Source organism: Phasianus colchicus, chromosome 7 (assembly GCF_987193195.1).
Source record: "Phasianus colchicus chromosome 7, bPhaCol1.hap1.1, whole genome shotgun sequence".
In the NCBI taxonomy this organism is placed as follows: domain Eukaryota; kingdom Metazoa; phylum Chordata; class Aves; order Galliformes; family Phasianidae; genus Phasianus; species Phasianus colchicus.
The window spans coordinates 8,709,197-8,730,193 of NC_143442.1; the positions used below are offsets into that span (position 1 = coordinate 8,709,197).

Here is a 20,997-nt window from a genome sequence, read left to right on the forward strand (position 1 = left end):
GATACCAGCCCTTCAGAGAAATGAAATTCCATTTTATGTAAGTGATTCTCCTTTCTATGTGTTAGTGCTTTTATGGGCCAGGATTCAGCGTACATAGAAAGTAAGAAAAATCTGTTACATTGCTTTAAATCATTTCTGAAGTTCTAAGGGACTGTTTTCACAGCTAGTAGTGCACAGACATATGTCCATGTTTCCTTCCAAGATGACTCATAATGTGAGACTGACTCTTCCCCATTGAAGGTAATAATTAGAGGAAATCCAGGTATGTCTAAAAATGTGGAATTTGGCTAAATAACTAGAAGCCTTAGATTTTCACACAGGAGGCCACTTAAGTGTTCTCCTGGCTGACTACACAGCACTTTCAGAGATGAGATATAAACTATAAGAATTCTAACTTGCAAATAATGGTTATTCACAGTTCTACAGATGTTCAGTGTTTTATGGAAAGGGATGAGGGGTTACAAAAAATAAATGAAAAGAAAAAAGATGTGTGTGAGGAGTGAAGTAATGGAAGTTGTACTTTTGGTGTAACCTTAGTACACTGGAATGTTTTTGACAGTTGTTTTTTATCATTATTATTATTATCTATAATGGATTAAACCAGAGCATGAATTTTGGAGTACATTTCTATGCGTGTATGTGTATAGGTGACTCTAAAAGACTGCTAATTGTTAATAAACACTGACATGCTTTATAGGGTCGTTTTTTAAGCTTTGGCTAGCAGGATTCAGTAACAACAGTGTGAAAGTCAACATTTGTAATCAGTGGCTCGTACAGCAGCACTTGTGCAAACATCAGCCTTAAGGCTATATTTTTTACTAACTGTACAAGACACTTTATTGAGGCATCTTTTAATGTGCTTTCTTATGCTCACATTAAAGATGCAAATCACTTTTCATGGAAATACATTATTTTATATTAATCGCATGAATGTGCAGACTGAGTTCAGTACTTCACATTGCAAATTAAGATCAATTATGTTATATAGCAATATTCTCACCTATTTGAATGTTAATTTGTGAATTGCTTTCTTATGAGAATCAAAGGGCTGTATTCTTGCTGACTGAAATGGTAAAGTAAGAATGTGTAAATTGATGTGCAGGATGTGACAAGTTTATTTCCACCCACTTCAAATAAAAGTGCTACTGCTTCCCTTGTTTGGAAAGGATTACTTGGCTAGATGACAATGCATCTGTTTTACCAATTAAGATATATCCATCCTCTCTCAAAAAGCCTGTCTTATTAGCAAGGTTAATAGCCACCGATTTGTGCTTTAACTCTTTTCCCTTTAAGAAATGAGCATTAACATCTAAATAAAATAAAAGTGGCATTTTACAAATTTTAAAAAAAGAATGTAATTATTTTATATGGAAATGGTCTGCGAGCTTGAGTGCTCAGTAATTGGGTATCAATCTCACTTACTGTTCCATGATGAGAGACAACCCATCAAGGTCTTTAAAATGTAGATTAATTATATTTTACAAAATGGCTGAAAGAAAAATAGCAATCTCTGTATCTGAGGTAAGGAAGTGGATGAAGCTATATTTTCAGCTCACAAAAACAGCTTAATGAGCCTCATCCTAAAGAAACCTTGTGACCTCTGTGTTTGTACCAAAGGCTGAGTCATTCCAAGCTCAGTTTGAAGTTTTTCTTGTGATTTGGGTATTTGGTCTTTCTTCTGCACAGGTTTTTTTGTGTCTAGTAAAAGCTATGCTCACAAGGCAGCCTTTGCCTTGCAAAGGCTTCGATTCAGCTGTTTAATCAACAAGGATTTTAGTTCTCACTGACACCTTCTGTTTGGTTGGAAATAGCTAGCAGGTTTAGAAATTATCAGATGAGATGTACACAAACTGTCATTTCCTCAGGAAGCCAGATAAAGGCAGAAAACCAAGACTTTTCTTTGTGCCAGTGTAGGTAAATTTCTTTGTAAATATTGTTTTTGTGAATTGCTGCTAGGCAATCAGTAAGCGTGTAATTCACTGAGTTTCTAGAGGGACCTCAGACAGCTGATGTTCTGAAGGCTTCTGTGACCTCTGAAAATGGGAGCTGTCACTGATAGGCTTTGGTTTTGCACAGAGGTGATTTTGAGGCAGCGTTTTCTTAAAAATTGTTTTCTTTTCCTCTTTTCCTTTTTTCTTTTTTTGAGCTGTGAGCCTGTGCACTGAATAGCAGCTTTTGAGAATGAGCCCCCTTCAAATAGTTGTGGCTAGCATTATAAAATCTCGTGGTGGTGGTGGTTGTTTTTCCAAATGTAAAAATCCTTCAGAGAACACTTAAAGCAGTGACTAGTGTTTACAGCTGATAGGTCTAGTAGCACAGGAATCAGCTCTCCTTGCCTGCATCTTCTTTCCACAAAAGAGATCCAGAGATCATGATTTGGCCAAAAAGCCCCAAACACATCAGATAAGGCTATCCTGTGCCACTTAATACCTGCAGAAGCTAATTGTTTGTGAGGGACTTTCTGGTTGATTTCTGTATGACCACAGCAGGGATTGAAAATTAAATCAAGCATCTCCTGACAAACTCCAGGTGACTCCAGAACACCTGCAGGAAGTATTTTTCCAAAGCAACGGTATATCAAAAAACATCTTCTGATGAGCTACTTGCTCGTGCCAGGCAGTGTTTAGTTCCAGCACACTCATTTTTTACCATCCAAAGGTTAAGCTGTATCTAAATGAGTGAGAGCTATCCAGGGTGAAGGGCAATAGTGCTTGATTCCATCTTTAAAGAAAATTTCCAGGACCCAATCCTACTCTTTAGTTGAGCAGTTTTTTAAATGCATTCAGTTTTTTGTTTTTTTTTTCCTACTGTTGGAAGACCTTTCCTACTACTTCAGTCAGGTTTTATGAGTTTCTAAGAACATCAGGGACTGAGTTAACAGTGCTTTATTTTTCATAAGCTGATTTTATTTGGCTTCAAAATTCTGAAGCAAATTATGCCTCTCTCACCAGCTAATTACTGGTTTATAATCATTTCACAGTGTGGAGTCTCCAGTTATCCAATATGCATTGCCTGTAAATCAGCAATGCACCTTGTCACCTCAGGGATACTGACTGTATGTATTATTGGCTGAGCTTCAGGGCACCAGATGAAGAAACAAAGGCTTATTTCCCTCGAGTTTGGATTTGCATGATTAGTTCTCCGTGTGTTACTCTGAAAATGGACAAGTATCAAGAGAGAATTGCTTTCAAATACTTCTTTCTTCGCTTCCCTGCCTCAGTAGCCCCCTACTCTTCAAACAGCGTCATCTTTCAACAGACTTACCATTTGGGGTAATATAGCAGGCACAATCACAGTCATTTTATATACTTGAGCAGGAATGCAAAGTGCAGCTCAGAAAGCTGAAAAGTGTTGAAGAGCATTCAGCATCCACCACCACAAAGAGTAGCCCAAAAACTTCTGAGTTCCCTTGTAGTTATTAGACCAGGGACTCGTATTTCTGAAGTTTCTCCTTCTGCTAATAACCCCCCCAGGTCATTGTTGGAGCACTGCATAATTTGCAGTAGCTCTTTGATAATGCTGTAAACAGCTGAAAAGGAGCACAGCAGCTCTGTCTGCTGTAACAGTGATAGACAGCCACCTTAGTTGCTCCTTCATACCTACTGCAGCCACATCTCTGATCGCTTCTATGCGCTCTTACTTCATGAAACATGCCACCTGATCAACAAGTTTTCTTCCAAAGCTACCTGGGACCTAGAACAGCAAGAATCTCCTTTCTGCGGCCTTCCCTGCTCATCCACTGGAAATACCAGTCTATGGCACTGCAGGTACTTCAGTGCTGATTCCAGAGCATCATCTGTCACTTTGCAATCAGTAAATTCACTAGGGTGACGTTCTTGCCTTGTCAAAAGTAAGTTATGTAGAAGTTATAAGCTTGTATTCATGATGTGCTCATGCACACCCCTGTTGAGAGGCATGACTCGAGTTAAACTGCATGGTTCAAATTCAGCAGAAAAAGCAGCATTCCATTCATACTGGTCACCGACATCTGTGTCCAGCAGCCAAGGCAGGCTCACTGTGCCCACATTTAAATCAACCTTGATTAAGACAAGCATGCACAGCTGTTTTGTGATTCAGTCAGACCTCCCATCTTTGCTGAGACCTACTTAAAGACTTGTGTTTCAGAATGCAGCCTTACTTCTGCACAATTAACAGTGAATAAAATAACAATTATGTATAATGAGTGTTCTTGATTACTCAATTAACTAAAAGGAAAAAATAGAATGAAGATCTGAAAGAGCACCCCTGAGTATCAGCGTGAAACTTCAGCTGATGTAAACTGAACCAATTGGAAATGTACAGAACTTTTCTTGTTGTTTGTTGTCTGTATTTGGCATTGAGAGAAGAGGTTTGTATGACTTTGGTGTTACACGATTGCCAGAAGGCAAGACTGCTGGCCAGATTTTCAGCTGGTGTGCTCATTAATGCCAAATACAGATACTTAAAGCTCATCTCCATCATCATACTTAAAGCCAGATCTCCATAATGTCTGAAATACTTCTAAATCAACTTGCCTTTCTTTCTCTTTTTCTTATGGTTTTTGAGCTTCTGGTTATGCTCAAAGTAAATTCTCAAGCTTTTCCTGAACTTAAAAAATATATATGTCTGTTCAATTAGAAACCCTGTTGCTTAATCATCAGTAGCTAAAGGGCTGTTTGTTCTAACAATGCCAGACAGTGTGAGACCTCTGACTGTTTCTGCTGGTTTCTATTGTTGCTAGGAGAGACATACCAGTTTTAAAAGATCCACAAGCTTCACCTGAACATCTGTTTAGGGCCTAGAGCTGTTTCTAGGGGAAGAATCAAGCCTCTAAAAAGCGACTCTATTTCAATGTTATTTGATTCTTCCTGCCTTTTGGTGTTGTCTGAAGTTACTTGGCCATCATTTTCTGGTCTGAAGAAGGTGTAATGTGAGAGAAGCAAGAAAACTTCAACAGACGTTTCTAGGAGAGCAAAACTGGAAACAAACAGTGTTAATGTTAAAGCTAATTTTATTCTTTTTCCTTTGAAATATCAAACACTATGTTGGTCACAAGAAACTTGTGGTTATGCCTGGATTGAGTGAGGATTGTGGCTATATCTAGCTGTTGTTGGATCCTAGAGCAGCAAGACTTTCCTTTTTGCAGCCTTTGCCTGTTAATCCACTGGAAATACTAGTTTATGGAACCATGGGGGGATATATAATGATAATAATAACCATTATAACCATATAATAGATAAATGGAAGGCGGATTTTGCAGAATTGATGTACTGAATTTTGTTCAGAAGTTTTGGATGTTGGCTCTGATCTACACTGTCTGTAAACAAGCATTTTGTCACTGTTATCAGTGCCATTAGTACTAGCTCTTTTAGCCTGTATTGTTTCTTGCCATATTAAATGTTTGCTCCAAAAGCATAATCTTAGATTTATAGTGAGAGATAACTTGGAACTTGGTGCCTGGGGGAGTGCTACATCCTGCTAGACTGGGATGGCACACCAGGGGCCTGACAGTAGCTTGCATTCCTTGAAAAGCCTTCACTTTGTTCCGTTGTTAAATGCTGTTAAATGTTCTCTTTTAAATTCTGTGGGTTTCTAATGGCATCAGATGCCGCTGGGAATCACTCAGGGACCAGATGGCAAGAAATTCAAGTTCCTAACTCCCTCTGGTGCCACTGGCACTGAAGCTTCCAGTATCTTCATAGATTTGAGCAGAAAGCTATGTCAGAATGCAAACAAAGGAATCTTTAACCTCAGACATGGCAGCAGCTTGCTAATTGTGGACAGAGTCCTCTTTTCAGTCTCTCAGGCCCCACAGATTGTTTATTCTTGCTGCTCTGGAGTATGTTACACTGCCAAAGGGACAGAGTGACATTACTAATTTATAATAATCACTAAAAATAACCAGAAAGCTATGGAAAAATATCTGGGAGGAGGCAGTGCGAAAGCACAGCTATCCTGCCTGTTCTCCCAACCTCACAAACATACCAGAGCACAGTGAAAATCTCCTTTTTAATAAAAATAATTTTGTAAGTGCCATAGAAGATGACAAAACTTCCCACCGTGTGCAGTGACAATCTGCCACTGAAGTGAAGCCATTCCTATGCTTTCAAGAAAGATGTCACAAATTATTACTGTGATTATGGTTGTTATTTAAGTGTCCATAGCATCCATTCCAGGAGTTGGAGATTGATATACAATTGAATGTCACTACTAAGGTGGATCTTACATATTAGAATAAAATAAATATTAGAGGTAAAGGGGATAAGGAAATAAAGTATTCCCAAAACCATGAGTTGAGAATAGACAAATTTTATGAGAGTGGTCCAGTTGAAAAGTATTTTCCAAAAGAGCTTCTGCATTAAATCAAAACAGTACAACTCTGATAAAATGTTGATAAAGAAAACCAAAGGAGGCATCTGTGATGGAAAACATGACCGTAGTTGGTCACAGAATTTTTTGGTTCTAAGCAAAAGTTACTGGTTGAGGCTGAACATGTTGTGAATCTATCTTATCATTCGAAGAAGTGAATATATTGGCCTGTCTCTGTTAAAGTATGCAAATGTGAGAAAGTGAAGTTCACAACCTGTTTTCAGGTCCCTGAAAGTAAAGAAACCCAGACACTGCAACAAAAATACTGTTTACATCAACAATTATTTGCTTAACTTGCAGGCATATCTGTTACCAGTTTGAAGTCATTTATATAGAGCTTAACACTCCAAAGTCTTGCATATGCATGGGCTCTAGTTTTGGTAATTTCTATATTTTGCCTATCTCTTATCTTGTTCCCTTTGAGTAACTGTTTTACTTTCTATGTTTAACAGAAAGTGTCTGTAAATACCCAACAGAAGTCTTACAACACAGAGCTTTCCACTGACAGCGATGGGATGATGCCTTCTTGTCATGGAGAAAGTATGGGAAGTCCAGTTAAAGGCAATATCCCTCAGGTGAATTCTTATACAGCCAACAGTAGAATGATCAAGGAGGTTAGATTTGGGTGGAGAAGACCCTGATAATATTTGAATTTTATTACTCAATTTAATCACTAGTCACTTTGTTCTCACTCATGGGAGCCAGCTCTCAGGCAGCTACTTGGCTCTGATGGACTTTCCTTCAGCTGGAAGGATTCTTGGACACTTGTAACACTTGAACCACTGGATGTTTTAAGGAGTACTGCCTTTTACAAACATTCCCCTTTTTCAAACGTTCTTCTGACTGGCATAAAACTTGACAGTTTAACATTTTCTTGTCTTATAGTAGGTACTGCCAGGGGATTTTTAGTTTCTTATAAAATTCTCTTTTCTTTGTTTAAAGATATGATAATATTTCTGGTTTTCTTCAAGAAGGAAGACCTGACCATTTCTCAGGCCCAGCTTGTTTCCAGCTGCTTATCTGAGGACTTGTTAGTATCTTTTCTTTGATGAATTTATCACCAACAGCTCATCTCTAAACACAGTGCTAACCTGTGTCATCACCTTATTCACATCCTTAGGTAAGATTTCAGTTTGTATTGCATAAATCAGATACTAATTCATAAAAAATGGAAGCTGTGTAGGCAAGAAAAGCTACAGATATTTTGTTAGACACCATGAGAGGAATGTGAGATTACGCACTCCACACAAGTACAAGGTGTCTCCAGCCAGGCACTCAGAATTTCTAGTCAACTTCAGAATTTTGGGTTGAGTCATTTCATTAAAAAGCAGTAATTTGTGTCATAGAACTGCTTGACAAAATCTGAGCTATATAGGTAACACATTTTGAAATCTTTTGACAGAATCATAGAATGGTTTGGATTGGAAGGGATCTTCAAGAACATCCAGTTCCAACCCCCCTATTATAGGCAGGGAGGCTTTCCAATAAACTGGGCTGCTTTTCACTTAATCATTTTAGTTTTTCTGCACCTACTTGAGTAATATAAGAGGGAATGCCTTGTTTCCTGTGAGTCACTGATACAAAGAGAAGTTCATTTAATATGCGCTCAGGAAAACTGCAAGGAGAAAACTGAGCTTTCAGTTTGTCTGAAAGAAAACTTTGGGTTTTCAAAATCTGGCAACCTTAAAAATGGGATCTTCAGCTGCCCCATGAAATAACACATTCCTTTCTTTTGCTATGATATGGATGGCATAAAAATCAAAAGATATCTGGATTGTCTAAAGTTTAGCATCTCAAACTTCTTAGCCAAACTCAGTCCCTTCTAGAAATAAGTGCAGTATAAAGTATTTGCTCCAGTCACGTGATTAAGGCAGAGCCATCTATCTCCACAGTGGGAGGGGATCTGGCAATAGAGTGTGGACAGATTGCAAATGCAGGCAGTGGAACATCAGATGCACACCTAGAACTGCCCTTTCTTGTGTGTGCCCAGGGTCTGGTCTGGCTGTGAGGCTGAGGTGGAGCCAGGCTCCACTTTGGCTTGTGCACATCCAATATGCCTTGGGACTGCAGGCACTGTCCTGTGAAGTACCTCTCACCCCAGGAAGCTCAGAGCTTGAATCCTGCACACCCATGCTGAAAGGCAGTGCTGCTCTGAGAACAATAAAACCTGTGGGCCAAGTTCAGTCCTGAAATCCAGCTCCACTGAATTCAGCTGATGATTGATCAACTGAAAGTCCTCCTGGAGTTTGCTGATTTCAACTGACAGATGTCATCATAGGTTTATTTTAGTTATAGTCGAAGTCAGAGACTTCATTTAGAATCATTACTAGATGTGACCAGTTGCAGTCTCAGTTTCTGGACTATGCATCTAAAATTGTGGGACAACTGATTTGGGAAAAAAAACATGTTCCTAATTGTTGAGTCCTGATTGACTCAGGACAGCTTCCATTCAGCAGAACATAATTTTTTTTCTCTCTCCTTCAAGATCTTTTCATCATGATTTGCCAGATTCAGGCCTGCCCTCCAGTGGATATATTTTTTTTACACTTTGATCTGACTTAAATTTTCTATGAGAAGAAAAAGTGTTGCTGAAAGCAAACAACAACAACAGCAAAAACTTCGACAAAGTCAGTTATTGTCAAAGTGCAGTGGAAGATCACCAATTGCCCAGGGAGTAACAAAGAGAATATCTGTTTATAATGATATGGTAACAGTATTCTTTCACCAGCAGCTTAAAGAATTATTCCAGCTTTCCAGCATGAGGAGAGTAAGAAGAAAAGTATAATAAGCAGGAAAGCTGAGTTTACACTGAGTTAGGGAGAACACTAGTAAAGCAGCTCTGTTTGGGGCTGTGGTTGGATAATAGCAGACATATGCTTTCTGCAGTCTTTTTGGCAGGATCTCTCAGCTGAGGTGCGGAGTAATCAAAATGGTATTTTCTGTTTCTCTGAGAGCACTTCTGTTCACACCTTTATCGTAAAACTGCTGTTCTTAGAAGATCACACTGCTCCTAGCCATTCCCAGTCAGTGTCTTCTTTTATGATATTCCCATAGCACTACATAAAGCTGAAGGTTCACCAGATGATTCAGTTTTAAGTCCAAGCACATTCAGAGCTGGACTTAAATGGTTTTCGTTTATACCATTCAAGAATTTTGTTGTCAGAAATATTTAATGTCCAAAATAAGGAGTTATATTGGAACAGTGAACTCTAGAGAGAATTTTCTGCTGCTGTCAGTAGCAAACTTATTAAGTGTATAGGAGCTGTTTATATATAACATCAGCTCTGTGTTCTCTGTGTTTTCTGGCCTAGTTATATACTGTCCTTTTATGCAAAATGCCACACCTGTAAACTTGACATTCTGTCCTATATCTTTACCAAAAATGCCTTTCTTATTTCAATTTATCTCTAACTTTCATTACCATCTACAAGTTCATCTGCTTTTGGAGTAGTTATCCTAGTGTGATCTGAGAGTGAGCCTTGGTGTATTTTGACTCCTGTCTCCCATTGAAATTATGCTTAGTGGGTGAACAGATGTGAAACAATCTGTGAGCATCCATGTTAAAAGTGCTGACGAAAACTTCTTCAGAAATAAAAGATTCTATTCCTTAAATTTTATGTATGTTAAATCTGGCCAGCCCAGTAATGCATGGTTATAAATGAATGTTTTTTGCTTGAAGTTTTAGAAGCAGAGTGGCAGAAGCTAGCAGTTGATGCGACATAGTTTTCCAGATAAATGGTGTATTTAGTGCAAGTACGCAGTGAAAACATATGAATGTGATGTCCAGAGCTCCAAGTGGCCACATTAAAATGCTACTTCCTAAACACTCATTTGTTTGCATTTCAAATACAATACGATTTACCCTGAGAGTGAGCAGTATTGGCCACCTGAAATGAAACCCATACCAGAGCAAGACTAAATCAACAGTTGCCTTCTCCTAAAGCAGGAAATATGGTTTTCATTTGGAATTTCTGTGTCTTTTTTAACATTAGAAGTGTAAGCACTGGAGCAGGAAATGGTAATGCATCCAGTTAATGCAACAGCAGAGGTAATGCTGGCTTCCTTGATTGAATAACGCTGTCTCTCCTGCTTTCTGAATAAGACTGGAGCCACAAACACTGAATACATTGACTTGGAAGCCAATGACCAATTAGGATTCTTCATTATATGAGTGCGGCATTTGTTAACTTCTCTATCCAAGTTTCCATTCTTGGAAATGAGCTTTAATGGCATTAATGTTGTGTATGTTGAACGGCAGGTCAGACAGTCAGCTCCTCTCTATTAATTTGGCTTTGCTAAACTTAATGGAGCCACAGTAATTCAAAACAGTGGATAATCTGTCCCTCAGTGCTGAGTATTTACTTGCTTTTCTATGCACTTATCTTCATATGCATAATGGCATACTTCACGCACTGATCTCAGTATATCACCTATGCCCTTTACTTACACACTTCTACCACTTACAAAAGATTTGGTTGATTTTCTATCCCTTTCTAACCCTTTCTAACCCTTCATTCTGTATTAAGCTCATATTAAGCTACTTTCACAGTATTATGCAATTCCTTCAAGTCTTGTGTTTGTTCACATGCTGCACGTGCTCATGTCAAGCTAAGAAAATTCATCTGAAAACTCACCCAGTGCATGTCTTCAAGTCCAAAACTGCAGCACTGAGCAGAGCTGCCTGCTCAGGGTGGTTTTCAGGGCTCTTAACTATTAGATTCAGCACTGAATCTGGTATGAACAAGCTTTTCATTGAACTTTCTGGAGCTTTGAAGGCAGCACTTTCCAGAATCCAACCCTTCATCTCTTTCTTGAAAGCACACCCTGCAAACAGGTGGTAGGAACTCTTCAGAGGGAGTCAGTCAGGCTGTGCACATTTGTCTTTCCCACAGAAAAGGCTAAACATGCAAAGCAGAAACCCAGCAGAGCTGGGAGGCAATGTGCTGTCATTGCTCCTTGGCAATAACTCGGCTCTAGGAATGTGGCTTCTGTACAACTGAATTTTCAACACTGTGCCAGCCTGGCTGTGCCACTGCAAGCTGTGCCATCTTTGGCAGCCACTCTCCAAGTGGGACACAACAGGCAGGTGTTCCCATGTCAGGATCCATTATGATGAAGGGATTTCTGAGCAGGCAAAAATGTAAATGGCATTCCTGACAGTCTCACGTGTATTTCTGGTGTTGTTAACTCTATATGTGCCAGCGTGATCTGCGTCCCACGCTGTCAAATACACGCTGAAGACATGAAGAGCGCTCAGGCAAATCTTTACTTCAGATGGACTTTACTGAAGGGGCAGTTCTGGCAGCTTTGCAGCAGAAAGAAAGGAGCAGAAAGTGTCAGTGTTTACCTCTATCCTTTCCTTCTAGATGATATATCTATTACTTTTTCAAAGTTTGGGTGCAAAGAAACGTGTTAAAGTGGGTATAGATTATCAGCAAACCCCTTTGTTTTGTGAAACTTCAGATGCTAAAACAACTCTCTATGAAACTCAACAAGAAAGTTTCTCCTTCCTGCTTTCACCTCTGATGGGGAGGTACCAACTCGGGCAGCAGTTCTGTAACTCATAAATTAGCTTCCTCACTGCTTGACACTTTTAATGTGTTTCACAAAGGTTGAGCACTCTAATTCCTTAAAGAAGAGGTTTCTGTGAGCTCAGTCAAGGCCTTTAAGCGCTTGAATACAGCAAAATGTAAGTTCTATAGATTGCAGACTAAGCTATAAATTATTAATAGGGTTGTTCAGTAACTTCATCATGCATTTGAAAGACAATTTTCACAGCCTAACGTCTGTCAGTAGCCTTTACTGATCCTATTGCAGATACAATTGTTCAAACAGGAGGAAAAAAAACCAATAAATCCATGACAGTGGAGAACTTTAGAAGAAAGAGTATGTTTAACAGGCTGTGGTTCTGAGTTTAAAATGTCTTCTACACTAATAGAAATGGTACTCTGCAAAGATGTTTGAAAGTAAACTGAAGCTCCTCAGGCTTATTTCAGATCTCTGCTGATTCTGCTTGTGAAATACAGTCAAATTTCAGTAAGTACAGACTTTTAATTTGATAAATCATTTTTATTTAATCCAGACTGTAAATTATCTTCCAAATCTGGTTTGTGCAATAATGTTAATGGTGGGATGCAAAGCTGCCTTGTGACAACATCCATGGGTCTGTCATGGGCAGACAGATCATAACTGCTCAGACAGCTCCTGCTCTGTTCTCCGAAGCCTTTCTTCCTGAACTAAAAACTGTTATGTTCAGCAGGTGGCAGCAGCTGCTTACGGGTCAGTGTGGGCTCCACAGTAGTAGAAGAGGTGCGCTGATGTCGAGGGTAAATCCTAGAACCAGGAAAATGGTGTGTCTTGTCCCCAGAGCCAAAGTGACAGCTCCAGCTCAAAGTTCATCTCTGGAAACACTGGAAAATACTGTCTTCTCTTTAATGGAAGTCTATTTTTTTTCTCTCCTACCACTGCTGTCACAGACTGTGCTTTCTATTATTTCACTTTATCATCTGTGCGTATATACATATGTATATACATAATATGTATGTATATATGTATATACAGTATGTGTATGTATATATATAGTTTGTGTATAAGAGGCATAGTTTTTCTCCAAATTCTGCTAACCTAGATATCTGCTGTGACTCTTTAATGTCAGAGCAGTGTGGGATTTGCTGGTAGGAAGGACAAGAACACTTTGCCACACCACCCTTTTACCTCCAGTGGTGCTTGCCCTGCATCCCTCTGCTCTGCCTTCATATTAGTGGCCCCTCTGTAGCAAGAGCAAGTGGCTGTGTGAACTAAATTGCTCTTACTTATTTCACTATATTGCAAAAAGTACCAGCTTTCAGTGCTTCTCTGTTATACAAAACCAGAGAGGGAAGCCATGAACCAGGCATATACAAAGCACAGCATGAGGGTGAAAGCATAATGAAACAGACTTTAAAAGTCAGTGTCAGGTGATCTTATTTTGCACGTATTCCCAAGCAGAGCTGTTGGGGAAATGCTCTCCAGGCTCAGCAGAACGTCCATTAAGAGTAGATATAAGGGGTTTGCCCTCTGCTCTGGGATATTGGTTTTGCTCAACATGCATGGATTATGTGCATGGATGCAGAGCGTGAACCCAGAGGAAACTGAGAAATAACTCCTTGTCATATGGCATGGAGTGCCAAAGAGAACAAATGCTTTAATCAGGTCTTGATAAAGAAGTAATTCTGTTAATGCAAGAGATAAGCTTTTATCCTTAAATGAGCGCTTTCTATTTCGCTGTGGGTGCATAGAGAAAAGACAGCTCACCTCTACTATTAGCATTAATGTAGGAATTGGTCACAAGCCCTGTAGATACAAGAAAGTTTGAAAGTCATCTTCACTAAACCCTTTGATATTGCATTACTATGCAGTTAAATAGATATTTTGGATTAATTCCTTTACGTGATCTCCATAGTTAAAAGAAAAGGCGTTGGCAGTGGTTTTTCATAACTCCCCACCTTTAGAGCAGGTTGCCTTAGTTACGATGGCCAGCTGGAGAGGCAGCAAGTTCAGTACTAATGCACTTTGAAAGGCTTGCAGTTTCTGTAAAATCTGTGTCACATTCTGCTACCACATATGCTTTCATCACAACTCTAATGCACTACGGTGCTGATAGTCAAGATCAGAGGTGAAGTCACACATACCAGAGCAAAGCTTTGGGTCATTGCCTTACTGACTGTCCTGCAAACACTGAGAGACACATTGTGAAAATTTCCTTGTGATTGAGAATGAGATCACCTTCAAGTGGCTCCAAAATGTGGTGTGTGGAAGCAATCCGCTCACAGTCTGGGTCATACTTTCTCCAGTAGAAAATGGGTAGGTCTTGGCCTCTTGAATGGTGATTTTTCCTTAAGAAAACAGAAGGAAACAGTTATTCGTTAAAGGGATAGGACACAGAGTTCTGCTTTCACGGAAGCATCTCCTTCACAAAGCAGCAGCTGCTGGCTGCGTTGCAGGACTGGAAATGCTCTTTTCATTTGTACAGAGAGTTCTCTTATTATGCTTTAATTTGAGCACAGTTTTTTGTGATCAACTGGGTGAAGAATAAGAAAAAAAAAAACAAACAAACACCATAGTTTATGAAATTGGCCAGTATGTTTTTCATACTCATAAAGCCACCACCTGCAGGGACATCTCAACTGTTTGTAGCTGAGTTTGGGCTGAATATTTCCAGCTCCCATTTTGAAGCTGCCTCTCCAAGTTGCAAGGCTTTGCTGCCCACTGCACAGAGTACTTGTTTGTTCTGATTTGTCTTTGCAGCATCCCAGGAGGAACGTGTTCCCTCTCATGTTGCAGAGGGGGAAATGAGGGGGCTGTATCTGAAAGTACCTGGCAACAGCAGATGTCATACGTCAGTTTGTCGAATGTAAGGCATTTGAAGCCCGATTTTTTTCAGCTGCCTGAACTGATTTCCATCAGAGATCAGCCATGTGCAATGAGTAATGTACAAACGAGGATCACTTGCAGTACTGCTTGATTTTTAACTGACCCATAATTAACAAATCCTATGGGGGCTGAACCTTGTTCTCCACAGTCATGGTTAGCTTCCTTTTCTCTGAGGTTTGTGTCTGGCTCCTCATTTGTTGCCTTGTGCAGCCGCTGTGAAAAAGGAGACACAATAAAAGCTGGCACCATGCACTGATGTTTCTCGGCTCATCTGCTGACAAAGAGGAGCCTCTGCCTGACGGGGAAAACAGCAATGGAAAACACAATGTGGAATTGTACAGTTACAATGTCTCCTGGAGCCTGTGCAGAAAGATACAGCATCGCTATTCCTGAAAGGAAAAGCATCTGCAAAACTGATGGATGGTTCCCAAACGACACTGCATTCCCTAACGCGTAATTCTCAGTATTTAAACACGCGACATCCCTCACGGCATCTCCATCAGAACGAAAAGAGAGGGAGCACGGAGCGTTCTGACCCTTCCCAGTGACAGAACCAACAGGTCAGAACCAACAACAGGTCAGAACCAACAGGTTGCTCCGCCGCACCGCCGCCTCCCTCACGGAGCATCCAGCGGCGGCGCGCGGTTACGCCAATGGGGGAGAAGAGGCCGGCGGTAGCGGCTCGGGGCAGCTGCGCGGGGCGCCCGCAAGGGGGCGGCACAACGCGGCGCTCCCCGCGGCACCGCGCAGGGGCCGGGCGGGCAGCCGGCGGCACGGGACGCGCCTCCCGCCGGGCGGGGGCAGCCGGCGTTTCGCCGCGGGACCGCCGCACTCGGCCGAGGGACCCCGCGGAGCCGGGGCTCAGCCATGGATCCCGCCGCCTCCCGCCCAGCCGCCCCGCAGCGGGCGCTGCTCTCGTCCGCCGGCCGGGCGCTGCTGTGGCTCGGCCCCGTGTACCTGGCGGGGTACCTGGGGCTGAGCGGCAGCTGGCTGCTGCTGGGGCTGGCGCTGGCGCTGGGCTGGGCGCGCAACCGGCGGGGGAAGCGCGAGCGGCTGGCGGCCGCCTCGGTGCTGCTGGAGGACGAGCGGGAAGCGGTGCGGCGGGGCCTGGCCGCCCGGCACCTGCCGGCATGGGTGAGTGGGGCGGACGGAGGGGAGGGTCGCGTGGTTCCGAGTCCAGCTGGGAAAAGGGAGCGCTGGGCTGGAAGTTGTGCGATCGCTCGTGTAGTATCCCGGAGAAATCTTCCTCCGAAGATGCGCTGTTCCGGCTGTTCTAGCTTAGGTGATGCTTTAGACAAAGTTTTCTCCCTTTTCTCTCTCCTGCCGTTTGGAAAGAAGTAATACGTATATCTACGTGCATAACGCACTCTGCCTTTCTTGCTGGTGCGAAGCAGCCCCTGCTTGTTCCTCGTCGCCGGCCGTCCTCTAGGCTTTAACCCGAGGGATTGTGGCAGCCTGGCAGTGCTTTCCGTGCAGTACCGCTTGCTGGCTGCTCGGTGCCCGGCTGCCTAATAGAAAAGGATCGACCATGTCTCTTAGCCATTCGCTCAGCGTTCAGAAACGTGCCGGGGACTGGTAGGGAAACGGGGAGAGAGTATGAAAGAGCTGTATCTGTCGGGAGCGCTCCGTGGAGGCACTGACAGTCAGCGAAGCGCTTTGCGCATCCTGCAGCCTTCGGTACGCCTTCCTGCGGCCGGCAGCTGCGTGCCCGTGGGATGGAGCTCCCAGCTGAGCCCCCCCCGCTCCCAGCACGGGATGTTTCCTACCACCTGCAGGAGCCCGTCCCGCATGAAGGCTCTGCTGGTTCGCGCCCACAGAGCTTAAAACCTCCCGGAGCAGCAGAGTGCAGTGTGTTGGTTTTGTTTATCAGCGTTGCCGCATCTCCTCCTTTTGCTTTTCATCGTTGATAAGTTCTGCTCAGCATCAGTTTGGCGTTTGCTTGCATAGCGAGCTTAAATTCGGTGCTTTTTTTATATTTCACTTTTAATTTTCCTTCTGTTCCCTCCCTCAGTTCGATTTTCTGCTTCTTTCCCCCCTTGTCAGTCCTGACGGCTGTTCCTCACCTGCTGCCTATTCAACTCATTGTCTGTGGTGTCTTTTTTTTTTTTTTTTTTTTAAATCTTTCATTTTTGCCCTCCAGCATTCAATTGTAACAGCTCTAAAAATGTCCCATCTCTTCTTCTCTCCTGACGTGCAGAGGTGGGAGCAAGAATAAAACTCAGGTGGGAGCGCAGGTTGGAGCTGCATTGTAATCTTAGAAAAGGCACTGCTGGTGTGGAACATTGGCAGCATCTTAGGGGACAGGGGATGGGTAAATAGCTGTTCTTATGGGTGCCCCATTGTACAGTGAGGATGATCCATTCAGGGAGGAATTAAGACCAGTCACTGATTCCAGAGAGGCTGTGTATGCCCCATCCCTGGAGGCACTCAAGGTCAGGCTGGACTGGGCTCTGAGCACCTGATGGAGCTGTAGGTGTGTCCCTGCTCATTGCAGGGGATTTGGACCAGGTGGCCTTTAAAGGTCCCTTCAATTCAAACAGCTCTGTGACTCTATGATTCCACTTGGTTAAAAACTGTACTCTGCAAGAACAGTGCAGGCTCAAGCTCTGTGCAGCATTGGGATCGGTTTTTAGGAGACGTGTTTGTATCACAGCCTTCCCTATGAAGGGGATATGAGGGGGGTTTCCCTCATCTACTCAACCATCTGTTCCAGGGAATTTGCAAGGGTTATTTTCCAGCACCAGTATTTTGGCTGAAAGCAGATGGTGAGTTTGGAGTGGAAGCATTCCTGTGCTATACAGCTTACGTGGGCAGGCTGTGCTTCCATAGGAAATCAGGCTGGAAATTGGCTTGTGTTGAACAGTCTGGTCCCAGTACAACGAGATGTTAAACCGCTTGCGTGAGAAGTTGTTGATATTAGAGGTGAAGAACAGCCTTTTTTTAAAGCGTGGTCTGCCAATTCCTTCCTCGTGCAAAAGGCTTCTTTAGGTGTTCTTTCTTCACCCCTGCAATGGGAGCTGAGAAACCCGTCTCCTTAAAAACGAACAAACAAAGGAAACAGCAAAAGACAAGCAACCCCAATGGATACATTCCAGTGTTGCATTTGAATGGTGCTGTTGTGTCTCACGTGGGTTTTGCTGTTGCTGTGATCGTTGGTGTGGCCTGCTCCAGGGCAAGGTGGAGCCTTGCAGAAACCTACACTTCTCTTACTTGCTGGTAATTGGCCCTCACCTCCTATTTTTGATCTTCAAAGGTCTTTTCAAACGCTAAGTAATTTTTGAAGCATTCCTGAAATATTTGCAAGAAGCATGCCTGCTTTTGTAGGTGAGGAAAACTGATTTTTGATAGCATGACTTACTCAAGGTTATGGAGTAAGGTTTATTTTGGGACCATGTGAACTTGGCAGCTCTTGGTGGCTGGTTTTGGGCTTAACAAGAAGTACTTTGTGCTTCTCTTATCTGTGCTGTACCCATGGCAAACTTGGGAACAAGACCCTGATCATAGAACCATAGAATAGCCTAGGCTGGGAGGGACCTTAAAGATCATCAGTCCTGCAGCAGTGATCCGAGGTGTGACACAGGTGTGTGACTCATGGTGGCTGCTGTTTGGGGTTTACCCTGGGCTATTCAGTTTGGATGTCTGTAGCTCAGTTACTTTTGTTTTGCTTTATCTTAAGGTGAGTCCAGCTGGAACTTCCATCTCGTGGTCGGTGCTCCTGCGTACTGCTCCAGCCTAATGGCCAGTGGCCTCACTTCTTGGATACTTTTTACAGCTGCACCTCTGGTAGCTCTGGCTCCAGTGAATAATTCTAGCAAAGTGTAGGGGTTTGTATTGTACTCCATTTAATGGTGATGGGTCACACAAGTGGGCTGTGACTTCCTTACTGGGATCTGGAGGCTTAAGTGGTGCCCTGAGTCCTGATCTATTCTTTCTTTTGGGCCACCTCCCCTCTTCTGTCTGGAAGGCCGTTTGAAGGATGGCTTGCCACACCACTTCCATCCTTGCTTTGCTCTGCCTGTGACTGATCCAGGACAGTCCTGCAGATGCTGCAGAACACTGTGGGACTTATCAGTGCATTGGAGTTGGAGACCAGCTGCCTTTGGGCCATCCCATATTTGTGTGTGCTGGCACAGGGCCATCTGGTGGGAGATGGAGGGCTGGCAGGTGAATTGGAGGTCCCTGCATTCACATCACCCTCCTGCTTGTGAAATGTCAGCTGCGTTTTATCAGTATTGATTGTCCCTTCTGGTGCAATATTCTCACTTTATCATGCAAATAAAGCTGGGTAGGCTGACATTTCAGTGAGCTTGCATCTTGTTTAATGGAAAAGTTGCTGTTCAGAGCATCAAAGGAAGTTGCTTATAAACAATATGGCAATATCACTTTATTTTTAAATAGAATAATTGGAGATCGTTTGGAACATTATTTGAGAAACAGTTTCTGAAATCACACATCAGGCTGGAAAAAAAGGCAAACTACTGTCAGTTCATAAAATCCTATCATAGAATCACAGAATGGTTGGGTTGGGGGGGGACTGTAAAGCCCACCCAGTCCCACCCCCCTGCAGTGGGCTGGTTGCCACCCAGCAGCTCAGGCTGCACAGGGCCCCATCCAACCTGACCTTGATCATCTTCAGGGATGAGGCACCCACAGCTCCTTTGGACAGCTGTGCCTCATCACCCCGAGTGAAAAATTTCCTCCTAATATCTAAAGCTACATCTGGCCTCCGTTAGTTTAAAACCATTTTCCTTGTCCTGTCATTATCTGTAAATATCTGCTGTTTCATCCAAACATCCCTGCTGCTGAATTATACAAAAAGCCCTTGACTGAAGAGTGTAGCTCTTCAGCTATGTATATGGAGGTAATGTGTTGTCCTGCCCATCAGGCTGGATGATAGTGTAAGGAGTCCCTTTCTGTTGGAGTGTGTCTGTAGAGCTGAGAAGCTGCCATCCTGTCCTTCCCTCCTGCAGTAGCCATCAGCCTGCAGCACTGGCGGAAAATACTACATCCAGAAGGATGAGTTTGTAGTAAGGCAGTTGTGGACCTTTGCTCATGTTTTCAAATTGGATGTCAATTGAATTTTCCAGACAGGTTCTTGTTTTCCAAAGCACGGTGTCCTGATTAGGGTGAGCCCATGCAGGAAACAGAGCTCTCACATCTCATCATCTTGAAGGGAAGCAGTTTCTTGTGGCTTCCCACTGCATGACCAAGAGGGGTGAGAAATCTAATGCTGCTTCACGAGGAACAGGATATGACACTTGCTTTAATCACATAAACATGCCCAGAGGCATACTGGTGCATCAACACACCTGTCTGCTTTTGCCTTTTACAATTCAGTAGTTTTTCAAAGAAACAATAAATTGTAAAAGTTGTGTGTATGAGAGCAGAGGGGTCTCAGATTACCACACTCTGTGGTATCTTTGGCATGTGACACGGTATACCAAAACAGATTACATGTGGCATTCACTTTATTTTTCTCTGCCTCCAGGTCCATTTCCCTGATGTTGAGCGAGTGGAATGGCTGAACAAGGTGAGGAGCTCTGAACTCCAGTCTGTGAGGCTGTGTGCTCTGAGCTGAATCCCAGCACAAACTCTAAGCCTAAGAAGATTGCTAAATCACTACAACAAGGTTCAGTCACAGCAGCGTCTGTATTTAAGTTTTGGAGCTTCTAGAGTTGTTACAAGTCCTGGTGAGAGCCAGATGTGTGTGCCTGGCTGATGTAGATGTGATGAATTTGACCACACAACTTCATTCTGAGGTTTTAAAACCAAAAGTCCATGTGTGTATACACATGCATGTATGTGTGTGTGGCTGTGTTATTATTTTAGCAAAAGCAGTAGTAGTTATTTTCTTTTACCAGCAACGCTCTCAGAGTAGGTGCTCCCATCAGCAGTTAGGATCAGGCTTTCCCTGGAACTGGGCTCTGGAATACAAAGCAAAACAGCTCAACTTACACGTTAGTAACTATCTTGTTTTTGTTTGAGAAACTTTCTTTTGAAGTAAAAGCTCACCTCTCTCCTCTCCAAATAAACCTCCAGGGAACTTTGTGACACTTCCCAGTAATTAGAGACTGCTGTGTTTAGAAACTTTAACCCTGGGCTTTGCTGGCTCAGCCGATGTGGTTAGAAGCAGTCAACAGATTCCGTAGGGTTGAAAACTCAGTATTCACTTCCTGAAGCAGTTTCCTTTTCTGAGGAACTGGGATGGATCTTTCCATAAAGAGTGGAAGAAGAGCA

At 42.7% G+C, this 20,997-nt stretch overlaps 1 protein-coding gene and 1 long non-coding RNA gene across 7 annotated transcripts in view; one reads left to right on the forward strand and one right to left on the reverse strand.

The window, feature by feature from the left end:
• Positions 1 to 12,464: 12,464 nt before the first annotated feature.
• On the reverse strand, positions 12,465 to 14,780 carry LOC149917209 (uncharacterized). Its single transcript, XR_016468144.1, has 3 exons — positions 14,704 to 14,780; positions 14,113 to 14,222; positions 12,465 to 12,681 (listed from the first exon to the last, which is right to left on the reverse strand). It is a non-coding gene; the product is annotated as an uncharacterized LOC149917209 (long non-coding RNA).
• ESYT3 (extended synaptotagmin 3) overlaps positions 14,475 to 20,997 on the forward strand; it is a 30,849-nt gene continuing 24,326 nt past the window's right edge. The window contains exons 1-3 of one of the 6 annotated variants that reach the window (XM_090143624.1): positions 14,475 to 15,320; positions 18,437 to 18,578; positions 20,249 to 20,290. Coding sequence is in view for 2 of the 6 variants with exons in the window: in XM_031590683.2 (XP_031446543.1) it covers positions 15,628 to 15,894; positions 20,249 to 20,290 (309 nt within the window). In the remaining 4 variants the exon portion in view is untranslated. Of the gene's footprint in view, positions 15,338 to 15,593; positions 15,895 to 16,916; positions 17,526 to 18,134; positions 18,341 to 18,436; positions 18,579 to 20,248; positions 20,291 to 20,997 lie in introns of those variants that run through there. The other 5 variants (XM_090143625.1, XM_090143626.1, XM_090143627.1 and 2 more) reach the window with 5 other exon arrangements.